General features: G+C 53.5%; 1 protein-coding gene across 1 annotated transcript in view; it reads right to left on the reverse strand.

Annotated features, from left to right (window-relative positions):
• Window positions 1-13194, reverse strand: part of MYOM3 (myomesin 3) — a 51488-nt gene that overhangs the window by 23600 nt on the left and 14694 nt on the right. The window contains exons 8-16 of the mRNA XM_008062174.1: window positions 11791-11835; window positions 11183-11320; window positions 9592-9753; window positions 8804-8945; window positions 7455-7654; window positions 6705-6758; window positions 6217-6344; window positions 3799-3982; window positions 1227-1401 (exon numbers count right to left, since the gene is read on the reverse strand). Coding sequence (XP_008060365.1) covers window positions 1227-1401; window positions 3799-3982; window positions 6217-6344; window positions 6705-6758; window positions 7455-7654; window positions 8804-8945; window positions 9592-9753; window positions 11183-11320; window positions 11791-11835 — 1228 coding nt within the window. The remainder of the gene's footprint in view (window positions 1-1226; window positions 1402-3798; window positions 3983-6216; window positions 6345-6704; window positions 6759-7454; window positions 7655-8803; window positions 8946-9591; window positions 9754-11182; window positions 11321-11790; window positions 11836-13194) is intronic.

Here is a 13194-nt window from a genome sequence, read left to right on the forward strand (position 1 = left end):
ATTCATTCATTCATACATATTGTGAACCAGCCTCTGTGGGGCCCAGCAGTTCAGCAGTGAACTGGACCACTACAGCCCAACTGAGCTCCCTTTACACCATCACCCCAGGCTCCAGCTCCTGGGCAGCAGGGTTTAGCCTCTTTCCAGCCATGACATGTAACAGACAGCATGTCATCCCTCTGTGTGACACTCTCCCTGGCCATGCCACTCTGTTCATGCCGACTCTCCCTCAACCCTGCTCGCCCTCTCAGGAAGCACACTTGAGTACAAGTGGGGGAGGGTGTCTTACTCTTGGAATAACCTTGACTCTGAACTAATTTGTCAAAAACCTGATTATTCTCCCCCTTGACAGCTCCATCTGTTACCAATCACAAATTACAAGTGATGCCTTACATCTGACTAAGGCACCAAAGACAAGTGGGCACAGGGCCAGTCCCTTTTTCGGGGCAAGATGACCTTGGAGCTTGAGGCCCAGGGTGAGGGAGCCCAGCCAGGTGTGCTCAGGGACTGCCCAGTTGTCTGATGGAAAGGGAAGGGGGGTATCATCACCTAAGCCCCCTACCCCACAAAGCCCAGATATTGAGAGAAGTCATGAGCACAGAAGTCCTGCAACTCACTGTGCCTGCAAGGACGAGGGTCTTTGAGAGCCACGGAGTGAGGAGGGCGCTCAGAGTGAGTAGGAGTCGAAAGCCGAGAGGCCAGGTATGTGGCTCCATCCTCCCAGTTTACAGAGGAGGGAATCAAGGCTCTGACTGTGCAGGGCACCTGATGCTAAGGGCTGAATGTGGAGCCTGGACCTAGGCCTCCCTGGTTCCAAAGCCCCCCGCTGCTCTGCACCTCCTGCCTTTCTCTGTCTCTAATCTCCTGGAGGGATGAGACCTAGTCACAGTCACCTCTACCCACAGAGTCCTGTAAACAGCACATCCTCGGCCAAGGTTTGTTGAAAGAGACCATCTGGATTCAAATCCCATTTCCCCCACTTCCTAGCCATGGGAGTGTTGGCAAATTACTTAACCTCTCTGTGCTCCAGTTTCTTCATCTGTAAGATTATAAGCAAATAATAGTCCTAAATATATAAGATGTGAGGTAGAATTAGATAACCTAATGTATGAAAAATGCTTAGAAAAGTACCCAGCAAAGGGAAACTACTGTGAAATGCTGGGATTCATTATTATCATGGCCACCCTTCGAAGATACCCCGGTACAGGGAGGGTGGGCAGACTTACTTGGTGCCCTGGATGGGCTTGTTGTTGACTGTTTGCCACTCAGATGATCCCGCCTCCCGGGAGTAGATGTAATAACCCAGGAGCTCTGGGGCACCTTTCACAGGATCCCAAGTCAGGGAGACAGAGGTCTGTGTGTCTCGGAAAACCTGAACTTGAGCTGGAGGGGGGAGGGTAGCTAAAAAACAGAAACAGAAACATGAGCTGAGTGAGAATGCTGAGTTACGTGGCTCTGATAGGCTGGGGAAGAGAAGGAGCTTGGAGCATGACCAGAAGGAGCACCCACATTCATCATGGGTGGTGCATGAATTCCTGACATGCCCAGGGCTTTGGCCAGCTCTTTCCCAGGTTCAGAAGTGTGCCCCAGACTCTTGTATCCCAAAAGTCCTCTCTCCTCTTACTTCTGAGTGCCTCTGCCCCCTCACTGAAGCACTAAAGCCCTCACTCATTCATCCTTACACTCTCTCACTCAAAATTCACCAAATCTGATAGCGTTCCTCAGTTCTTATCTCCAGTCTCAAGAAGATTTGATTTTCTTTCCTTGAAACGTCTCTACTGATTTTCATGGCTCCATGAGACTGGGTTCCTTGAGTTAGGGGTGGCCATGGTTTGTTAAATGGATAGATGGATGGTTGGTTGGATGGATGAATGAATGGATGAATGGATGGATAGATGGATGGATGGACAGATGAATAGATGAACGGATGAATAGGTGGATGGATGATGGATGAATGAACTGATGGATAGATGGATGCATGGATGAATAAATGAATGCATAAACAGATGGATGGGTGGGTAAATGGATGGATGGATGGATGGATGGATGGATGGATGGATGGATGGATGGATGGATGGATAGACAAATGGATGAGTGGATGGATGGATGGATAGATGAATGGATGAATGGATGAGTGGACTGATGGATAGATAGATACGTGGATGAATAAATGGATGCATGGACAGATAGATAAATGGGTAGATGGACGACAGATGGATGCGTGGATGAATGGATGGATGGCAGAATGAGTGAATAGATGAATGGATGGACGAATGGATGGGTGGCAAGTGTATGATCTTCTTAGTTCTCTCGCCACTTCTCAAACTAATTACACATGCTTTGGAGTCTCTCCAGTTTCCTTTTGTCCTCAAGAAGGGAGCCCTCCAAGCTTGTATTCCTTGGCATGCTCCAGTTTTCTTCTCTTCTCTTATTCTTGAAAGTCCCTTCTATCCAAAGCCTTCAACCTTTTCTGCAGGTTTCACCTCTAGTCCTGTCTTCCCTTTCTTTTCTGAATTGCACCAGAGCCTTGACTTAAATATGGCTTATGGTCCAGAGACAGTCCACATCCAATGACAAACCACTCACTGGCCATGCCCCAAATCAAAACCAAATGTAACCAGACCGGAATTAAAGAAAAACTCCACTTCCTTACCAATCTATTCATTTTTTTTTTTTTTTTTTTGAGTTGGAGTCTCACTCCATCGCCCAGACTAGAGTGCAGTGGCTGCTCCCAGCCATTGCAGCCTCGACTTGCAGGGCTCTGGCGATCCTTCCGCCTCAGCCTTCCAAGTAGCTGGAACTACAGGCACACGCTACCACGCCCGGCTAATTTTTTTGATTTATTGTAGAGATGAGGTCTCGCCTGCCCAGGCGGGTCTCAAACCCGTGGGCTCAGGCAATCCACTCACCTCAGCCTCCCAAAGGCGTGGGATTACAAGCTGAGCCACGGAGCCCGGCTCCAACCTGTTCATATTTGCCATGACTGTGTGTGTGTGTGTGTATGTATGTGTGTGTGTATTCCCCTAAATTATTGAAGCAGAGCAAATGTAGGATTTTGAAATCTTCACCAAATGGGACCTGCAGCAGACCAATTTTCTTGATGGGTGGCACTGTAGCAAGTTTCCTTAGAGGACCCGCAAGTGTTGGCAGTAGCAGGGAACCTTCTGAACTGATTTGATCAAAGAACAAAGAATCCTGGAACTGAGACAATTCAGAAAAGGAAACTGGGGCCAGGGTGGAACTGCAGCTGGGAGACAGTGGGGAGCCGGAGGTGGGAACAGCAACCAGGGTCTTCAGAACAACAGCAGGTGGGGACAGCAAGATATACAGCTTGGAAGTGACTTGCTCAGGCTTCTGCTGTGCTGCAGATGAGTAGTGTCCTGCCTGGTGAAGTGGGACAGCTCAACTCCCACTGGGGAGGAAGCAGAAACCAGCTTGGACGGCTCATTCCTGGCCGCACACGCAGGGTCTAGGGGGTGGCCAGAGACCTTCAGAACCAAGGGACCACCTGCTCACACTCGGCTCCTGAGCTGGACCCACCTGGACTCTGTAACCTGTGGGTTGTTAATCTGGAAAAACTGTCTATCTCTCCATGAGACTCCTACCCAGAGAAATGTGATTTCTGATGTCCCAAAACTTTCTAGGCCTGAGGTCATGTTGCTTTTCAGCTTCATGACAGGTAGAAGCGGACAGGGATAGGAGAGTGGGCAAGGCGCCCTCCCTGCAGCCTTGGGTCCTGAGCCCTGAGGACCAATAGCCCAGCCTGCTTCTTGGTCCCTCCCCTCACCACACGGGTACCTGGCTTGCCCCTCAAGGCGATGGGCTCGCTGGGTTCCGAGGGGTCGCTCAGGCCATATTGATTCATTGCTCGCACTCTGAAGACATACGACTTCCCTTTCTCCAGATCCAGGAGGGCGTATCTCGGGGACCTCACAGGGTTTTCCAAGCTGATGGCCTCCCAGGTGCCACTGCCTATGACTGACTGAAGAAAAGAAGGAACTCGCGTTGGCTAGGTGTTCATGGAGACATTTCTGTGCTGGGCAAGTCCCACACACTCTCATGAGCTTCTGTCCTTAGTTCAGGCTGCTTCTGAGGACCTAGACTCTGCTTCCTCTGCCTCCTTGACACCTCCACCTGGATGCCTACAAAGACCCGACATTCAGCACATATAGGACTTCAAAGTGTCCTGGACACCTGAGCTGCCCACATTGCACTGATGGTTCCCATCTCTTCTGTGTCTTGGCTAAAACCCCTGGAGCCATTTTGGCTCTTTCCCCGACTCCCCAGATATGCTCCATCAACAAACCCACTTGACTCTCCCTTCAAAACTTATGCAGAACCCAGTCACAACATATGGCCCTGTGCTCCCCCAACTGGCACTTCTCGCCTGAGATATCTGAGTGGCCTCTTGACTGGGCTCCCTGTTTCTATCTCTAGCCCCTTCTTCATCTTTTATCAAATGGCCATCAGAAGGATCCTTTTACACACAAGCCAGGTCAGGTTTCTGTCTGCTCAGAACCCTCGAAGCCCCACATCTCCCTCAGAGCAAAAACCTTCCCCTGACCTGACCCCTAGTGCCTGTCAGGCCAGACTCCACTCCCCTCTGTCTCTGTGCCTCTCTGCTGTCCCTCTTCATACCCCCATGGCCCAATCTCATCTCTGGGCCTTTGCACTTGCTGGTTCCTCTGCCTGGAACGTTCTTCCCCCAGAAATCTCTTGGCTGGCACTTATAGGCCTTTATTCAAGACTCACCTTCTTGAGGAGGCCCTCCAGGTCACTCCAGTGAAAATGTTGGCACCACCCTTACTTCAGATTCCACTCCCTGCTTGATGTTTCTCCTTGGTGGTCACCACTAGCTACTGTGCTTAATATTTTACTCATTTATCATCAGTACCCCTCTCCTGCTGTTGTGTCCCCAGGGCCAAGAACAGTATTGGCACAAGGGAGGTACTCCTCTATGTTTCTGGGATAACTAAATAAATAGATGATTTTTTTTTAAGTTGATGTCTCCTCTGTCGCCCAGTCTCTTCTGTCTCGTAGCCTCAACCTGTTAGGTTAAGGCGATCCTTCTCCTCAACCTTCCAAGTAGCTAAAACTACAGGCTCGTGCCACCATGCCCAGCTAAATTTTTTAAAAAAATTTATTGTAAAGAGGGGAGGGGGATGGGACTAATGGTAGTAAACATCTGTCTGGGGATGGGGAGACACCTGTTATCAACAAGGGGGCCTGAATGAATCTATTTGTATACCTAACCCTTAACTATACCCCACAATATCATAATAAAAAATATTGACTTAAAAAAAAAAATTTAGCCGGGCTCGGTGTCTCAGGCTGTAATCCCGCGCCTTTGGGAGACTGAGGAGAGTGGATTGCCTGAGCCCGCGGGTTCGAGACCCGCCTGGGCAGGCGAGACCTCATCTCTACAATAAATAAAAAAATTAGCCGGGCGTGGTAGCGTGCGCCTGTAATTCCGGCTACTCAGAAGGCTGAGGCAGAAGGATTGCGGAGCCCAGCAGGTCGAGGCTGCGGTGGCTGGGAACGGCCACTGCACCCCAGTCTGGGTGACAGAGTGAGACTCCAACTCAAAAAAAAAAAAAAATGATTGTAGAGACGAGGCTTTGCCTAGTTGCCTAGACTGATCTCGAACCCCTGGACTCAGGCAATCACCTTGCCTCCGCCTCTCAAAGTGCTGGGATTACAGATGTGAGCCACCACGCCCAGCCTAAATGGATGAATTCTCACAATAACCCTGCAAGGAAGCTAGTGGTAGGTTGCAAGGAGAAAGACAGCTGGTACCACAACTTGGAGGGTACCAACGTAGCATCCCTCCCGACATGGCCCTGCCAAGAAGAGGCACTTGCCCCCATGTGTGACCCAACGCCAGCTGACTTGGGGCAGGAAGGTACTCAGGAAGTGGTGGACCTTTCTGCTGTTGTTATCTGTGCCTGGTGATTTTGTGTATTTCCATGAAAAGTCTCAGGAACTGTCACCAGCAACTGGCCTCTCAGGGCTGGAAGTAACCTCGAGAAGCTATTCAATTTGTCTTCCTGTCTCTGTGTACGGCCATGCTCTGGCCCTTCCAGGCAGGGATTCTCTTCTATTCTCTGAAGGCCTCCCTACAGAGGAGGTCTCTCAGTTCATCCCTGCACTTCCCCACAATCCACAGTGTATCTATTTCTCAGACTAGACTGGGGCTGGACCCTTAGGGTCTCGTACCTTCTCCAGGGAGTATGTCAGCGGGGCCTTGCCCCGGGGGCTCGGCTCCTCCCAGGCCAGAACCGCATAGGCCTCTCGGATCTCGCTGGCATGGACATTGGTCGGGGGTGAGGGAATGATCATCGCGTCTGGAATCAGAGTCAGAGATGGGTGGGCCCTCAGAGACCCCTAATCCCAGTCCCTCATTCCATGGAGGAAATAACCCAGAGAGGGGCTGGAATTTGCTCCATGTCACCCAGCAAAGGCAGGGCCAGAGCCCAGGTCTTCCATTGCCCCACCCAGGACTTTTCCCAGCACGTTCCCTCTTCCACGAGGGCCACAGGCAGATGGACCACAGTGATTCCGAGTGCCCTGGCCACCTTTGACTGGGCCGTAACCACCCTCAGCTCCTGCACCCCACACATGGACAGCTTGTGGTTGTAGAGTTTCCAGGACTGGCGCAAGAGGCTGGCGTCTTCAGGCCAAGTGTTTGGAAGGGTCCTGCATACCTTCAAAATCATCCGTGCTGATCGTAATCTTTTTTCCCAGGTCAAAGGGGATCTCTAGGATGAGACAAAACATGGGGAGCTGGAGCAGGAGGAGTCAGGCCAGATCCTGCCCCACTCCAGGTTCTGAATCCTGTTCTTGTCCCGGCCTTGGCCTTGTGGCCCTTGCTGTGTGACCTCAGGCAGGTGCTCTCTGGCCTCAGTTTCTCAGGAATCCAAAGTGGAGCACTGCTGCTCTCAGGCCTGAGAGATCCTCTGCCTCTTGGAACAAGTGGGGACAGAGAGGAGGAGTGATGTGCCTGGGGCTGGGTGCCCTGGCATGGCAGGGCTTTGGGCAAACCCAAGTCAGCCTGACTCCCAAGAACTGAGAGGGCTGAGTCCCCACATGTTCCTCCTGAGCTGGGGCTCTTGAGAGCTGGGGTGTTTTCCTTCCTGAGTGTAAGGATATCCGAAGAAGGTGCTATGGTCCTCTCTCAGTTGAATATTCCCCATGGACAGGTTTGGTTTCTTCCATCAGACTAGCTGCAACTTCCCCTCAGACAAGGGATTCCTAAGGACAGGCCCATGTCTCCTCCATCAGATTAGCGTTCCTGAGGGCTGGGCTGTGTTTCCTGCATCATGCTAGAGATTTTTTATTAGGGCTAGCCTGTGTCTCCTCCATGGGACTTAGGGGTTCCTGAGGCCTGGGCTGTCTCCCATGTGAGACAGTCTTGAGGGTACCCTGATTGATGATCTTAGGGCCTCTGTACCCACCTGTCCTCCTCTGGATGGCATCACTGTCACCCATGACAATCACTTCTGAGGCCTTGGAGGGAAGGCTGCTTCCTGCCCTGTTGATGGCTCTCACCCGAAACCGATAGCTCTGGCCTTCGACGAGTCCTTGGATTGGGCACCGACAAGTCCCTCCGGGGGCCTCATGGCAGGGCACCCACTCTCCGGAGTCACCCTGGCACCTGGGAGACAGGCCCTCTTTCAGCCCCTGCCCACGATGCCCATCTCCCTAGTGTGAGCCTCTACAAGGGCCATTCCCCAAGCCAACTGTCTTCCCAGCTCATCTCTGCCAATTAAAGTTCTTCTCTCCAAAGGAAGAATCTGGCTCCAGCCTCAGGCCCTGGGAAGCCTTCTCACCATCCTCAACCCTGATGCACAACAGCCAGGGCCCTTCATGGAGCATCACTGTGAACCTGGGCTGGGCTGTGCCCACCTCACCCTCATTTCACCTCCACAACAGTCGAGGAGTTGGATGTGGTCACCTTCACTTTGCACACGGGAGAGCCATGGCTCAGACAGCGAGAGGCCTTGCCCAAGGTCTCACAGCTTGTGTGTGGTAGTTAGGATTCACCTGAGGGTTGTCCCCACCCTAAGTCAGTGCTCATTCCAGATTGACCCTCCAAGCCTGGGCTTCCTGCATTACTGTACTAGTTGGATGGGGCAGTGGTCACGTGTACGTCCAAGTCCTGTTTCCACACCAATGACAAATGTGACTTTGGGTAAAGTATCTCCCCATGTCCTTCAGTTTTCCCATCTGTAGAATGCGGCATTAGATTATCTCCTTCCCTTTATGTAGGGGTTGCAGGAAGGATGAAAAGAGATGAAGCATGCCCTTAGCACAGTCCATGAGCCCATCAGTGATAGGATCAGGTCTTCTCTCGAGCAGGGGCTTTAGAGGCGACCGCGTGGGAAGGAGATAGGAGGTTCCGGGCCCTCTGCCTGTTCTTCTGTTCCTAGTGTGCCTCCTCCCTCCGGGGTCAGTGCCATCCCATCTGTCTGTCATTCAGGGAGGAAATTAGCCCACAAAGTCACATGTGCTCAGGATTCTAGCACTTCCTGGATTGCCCTTCCGGGTCAGCTCATACTATAAAGGTCCACAGGTTAACAGCTGACTGTAGAATTCCAGATATCCACGTGGCAGAGGTTTGGAGGCTGGAGCGCCCCTCTGTTGCCCCCAAATTACACACCATCGTCTCCCTCCTGCCCTGTTCTGAGGAGCAGGGATGGAGGGGTGTTCTCTGAGGCCAGGCATGGGGCCTCCTCATTGCTGTGGCCCCCACATCCTGGCTGAATCCCACCCCGAGGGCTCTGCCACTCGAGAAATGACTCACTGCTCGATGGAGTAGGCGGTGATGGGACTGCCCCGGGTGTCGCTGGGTGGGGCCCAAGTCAGGATGAGGCAGTCTCTGTTCACATCCAGGCATCGGACGTTCAGTGGGGAGCCGGGGGCCCCAGGGTTCTCCGCGGCAGCATCTGAAACCCAGACAGGGGAGGAGGCTCTTTCAGTCAGTGGCCATTGGCAAAAAGCCCCCTCCCGCTCCTGCCTAGCATCCCTCTCTCAGTCCTCCTCCAGGGGTGCAGTTTTGACCTTGAGGACCAGGGCCTGAGTAACAGCCTCCCCACTCCCAACAGCAGCCTCTGAGGGAGGGGGTGACAGTACCATTTCTTGGGGGCCCATTTTACACCAAACACCCAAACAATTGGCATCATTAATCTCTGAGCTTCAGATCAGTCCTCTGCTTTGTAGATGAGGACACTGAGTCTCACAGAGGTGAGTGACTGACCTGCCCAAGGTCACCCAGCTAGTGATGTGACAAACCCAGAACCTGAACCCAGATTGGGCACCTAGACCAGTAGGCAGACTTAGCCAGTGGCTGGAATTACGCCGGCCCCACACTTAGCCCTCCCTCACCGGCTCCCTGCCAGTCTGATTCTTGGGCTGTGTCCTTTTGGAGGGTCATAGGATGTCACAGGGATTCTTAGAGAGAAAAGCCCAATGCCCCGATTTTATGGCAAAGAAACAGACTCCAAGAGAGCAGGGGCTTTGGATAAGATCTCACAGCAAACCAGGGGGAGAGCCCTGGTCTCCTGCTCCAGTGGTCCCCACCCACGCCCTCACCTCTCACAAGCACATAGGTGCTCTGCTCCCGGGGCCCAAAGGCCGAGGGCACCTGGACCGTGTAGAGCCCTTCATCCTCCTTGTAGGCGCAGGACACCTTCATGGATGCCTGGCGGTCTGCGTAGAGGATCTGCCGGCGTTGTGAGGACCTCAGTAGCCTCCCTGCCGAGGGGAAGGAGGGTCCAACGTGAGCTCTCAGGGGGGCGCTGGCCTTAACTGGGAGCCACAGAAGCTCTGGGAGTCTGGAGCCATGGCTAAGCAGAGGGAGTGCTGGTGTGGCTGCAGCCTGGGCCAGCTCAGGGGCTGGGAGGAGTGGCTTGCCGGGCTTTGGCAAGGTGGCAGTGGACTCTCCCCTGCAGTAGCCGGCTTGGGGAGGGGGTGGGGCCAGTGGGAGGAAGGCTGGGACTCACTGAGGAAATGAAGGTTTAGGGACATGGTCAGTTGCTAGGTGGCAAGGTGAGGAGTTCTGTGAGGAAGTGAGAGTTCTGCAAGAGAGATGGGGCCCTGTATGAGGCCAGGGGTCTCAAGGAAGGGGGCCTCATTGGGTGGGTGGGAGCTCGGTAAAGGGGAAGGGTCTCATGGAGAAAACTTGGGGTCTCATTGGGGAGGGTGGAGGGCTTGTTGGGGGCTGAGGTCAGTGAAGAGAGTGGGGCTTGTTGGGTGGGAATTTAGTGAGGGGAATGGGGATTTGGAGTCTGAGGCCAGGGAGCGGGCCCTGCCCTGAGGACACACTGCTGGGCCATCCCCTCCCCTCCTTTGTCCCACACAAAGCCTCCTTCCTCTGGCCAACACCTCTATTCTGGAAGATTGGCAGGTTTGGCAAAACATCTCAGCCTTTTCAATGCCCATTTCTCGGGGATCCTACGGCTTCCATGCTCCTCTGTCCCCTGCCCCATCAGGGGTGGCCTCCCTGGGCTCAGAACTGGGGTGAGGAGGGGTGCTCTACTCCTGGCCCTCTGGCTGCAGGCAGGGTATGGAGGAGGTGGGAGGTCCAGTTGTCCTCCTCCCTCGCTGGCCCTCTCATCCCACCTTGGCTGACCAGCCTTCTCCTGCCCTTGCCAGCGACATCCCCAGGGATCTCTTGGCCCACCAGTCAGCACGCTTATCCTGCCTCTGAAAAGCCCAAGTTGGCCATCACAACCTGCCCTGAGCACCCGCGGTGCTGTCCTGCCTTCTGGTCTTGGCCTCTGTTCCCAAAACCTCAAGTGCTATCACCCGCTCCTGCGTGGTGATGGTGCTCATAGGGCGTGGGCCAGTGCCTGATTAGGCGGGCTCTCAAGCAGTGGCTGCAACCATGTTGATGGTCTCCTTCCTCCTCCCAGACAGACAGCTCCTTGGGTTTACTCCAGTCTGTGCCTTTCCTCTGCTCGGCCCCAGCACAGGGCTGGGCACCCCACTGATGCCTGGAGAGTCTTTGTAGGGTGGCGTGGTCCTGCTTTCCTCTACCTCTTCAGCCCCTGCAGCTCTAGGGGTCCCAGGGCTGGGGAGGAAGCCAGGGCTCTAGTCCCTCTCTGTTTCTGGACTCTGGCTCTGGGTTGAGCCACGGAGGGGGCTGCCTCTGAAGGCCGGGGGTCGGGACTGAGAGCCTCACCATCTCGGAACCACTGGATGTTCTCGGCGTCTAGCACATCTTCTGAAAACAAGCAGGACAGGGAGAAGGGCTCCTTCTCACGGGCAAAGATGGGCTGCAGCACCGATAGGAATTCCACGCTGGGGCCAAACATCGATCCTGGGTGGGAACAGAAATTGGGGGCAGAAGTTTTTTGGGGCAGCCAGCCTGGTCTGGAGCTTAGATGGAAGTGAAGATCCTTCTGGGGTCCCCTCTCCTCTCGGTCTTGATTGGGAGATGGTGGCCTGGTTGTGCGGCAGAAGGGGAAGAGACTTATCTAGGTGGGGACCAGGGAAGCCAAAATAGCAGATATTCCAGGGCCAAGCCTGTTTGTCTTCTGGCGCTGGCCTTTCTGATCCAGTTTTGGTCAAAGGACAGCTCAACAGCTGGGGGCTGCTCTGGGGTCTTTTGGGACTCTAGGCTCCAGTCTGCAAGTGTTACCAGCTCATAGACAAACCCCAAGGGGACATCCTGTTGTGGGTAAGGGATAACCGTATTCTTAAAAGGGACTATGGGGAGGCCAAAGCCTGAATAAGGACATCAGACACGCTCCTAGCCCAGAAGGCCCCACCCTCCCCCACACAACTCACTTTTGAAGATCTCTGAATCGAAGCCAGCATCCTTCCCCAGGTAAGCTGAAAACCCAAGGCAGACAGAGTTGGAGAGGGTTCAGACTCCACACTCCTATGATATGTTAGAGGCAGGGGCTTGAGTCCTGGCTGTTGCTGGCTCCCCCCCGGGGCTTAGGGAAAGTTCCTTCACCTCTCTGTGCCTCGGTTCCTTCATCAGTAAAATGGGAACAGTAGTTCCTTCCTGATGGTGGTGGTATCAATGAATGAGTTCACATGGATACAGTCCCCAGCTGGAGACTGACACACCACCGTAGGTGCTCAAGAAACGTTGGTTTCCTTCCTCTGCCCGAACTTGCTACTAGGACCACGCACTGTCTTCACAGAGGTTGAGCCTGGTTGGAGGCTCTGGGATTTCTGGTGGGGTCAGGGAGAGTGGTTGGGGAGAGGCAACACTGAAACAGCAGTGCGGAAGCTGAAGGGTGAAATCCAAAGTTACTTTGACATAGACCACCAGAGAATGAAAACAGCTCCCGCCGGGCTCAGTGGCTCAGCCTGTAATCCCACGCCTTTGGGAGGCTGAGGTGAGTGGATTGCCTGAGTCCGCGGGTTCGAGACCCGCCTGGGCAGCAAGACCTCATCTCTACAATAAATCAAAAAATCAACCGGGCGTGGTAGCGCATGCCTGTAATTCCAGCTACTTGGAAGGCTTAGGCGGAGGGATTGCCGGATCCCAGCAGGTTGAGGCTGCGGTGGCCGGAAGCGGCCACTGCACTCCAGTCTGGGCGACAGAGTGAGATTCCAACTCAAAAAAAATAAAAATAAAAATAAATTTTAAAAAAACAGCTCCCTCTCATATTGTGCTTACCATATGCCACACATTAACTTATTCAATCCTCACAACAGCCCTTTCTGCTGGTACCATTATTGTCCTCTCATACAGATGGGGAAACTGAGGCAGAGTCACTCAGATAACAGTGCAGCAGTCTGAAACCACATGATAATGGTGTCTGGAAAGGCCCTTCCTGAGTGAGGTCCAGGGAGGCAAGAAGCTGCCAGAGGTTGTACAGGGTCAGTGGAAGACCCAGGATTAGAACCCAGGGTTCCTGCCTCCCAGCCCAGGGTTTTCCACTAAGACCAGGGAAGTTGCCACAGAGATAAGTGTAGAGAATGAGGTGGAAGTGGTGGTGAGTGGATGCTCTTCAAGGAGGTTGGCTAGAGTCCAGAGGCCAAGAACAAGCCTGGTGCATTCCAGAGCTGCTAGCCTTCATAGAGGAAAGACGGGGATGGAAAAGACAGGGGTCTGGATGAAGTGATGGGAAGGGTGGGTGGACAGAGGGAGGCAGAGTCCTGACTTTGGGTTTGACTCTGGCGTGGCCTATGGGAGCAGCTCAAATTTCCACAGAGAGCTTGGCCTGGGAGTGG

The sequence above is a fragment of the Carlito syrichta genome, unplaced genomic scaffold (genome assembly GCF_000164805.1).
Source record: "Carlito syrichta isolate Samal-C Ts95f unplaced genomic scaffold, Tarsius_syrichta-2.0.1 Scaffold305659, whole genome shotgun sequence".
Lineage (NCBI taxonomy): Eukaryota > Metazoa > Chordata > Mammalia > Primates > Tarsiidae > Carlito > Carlito syrichta.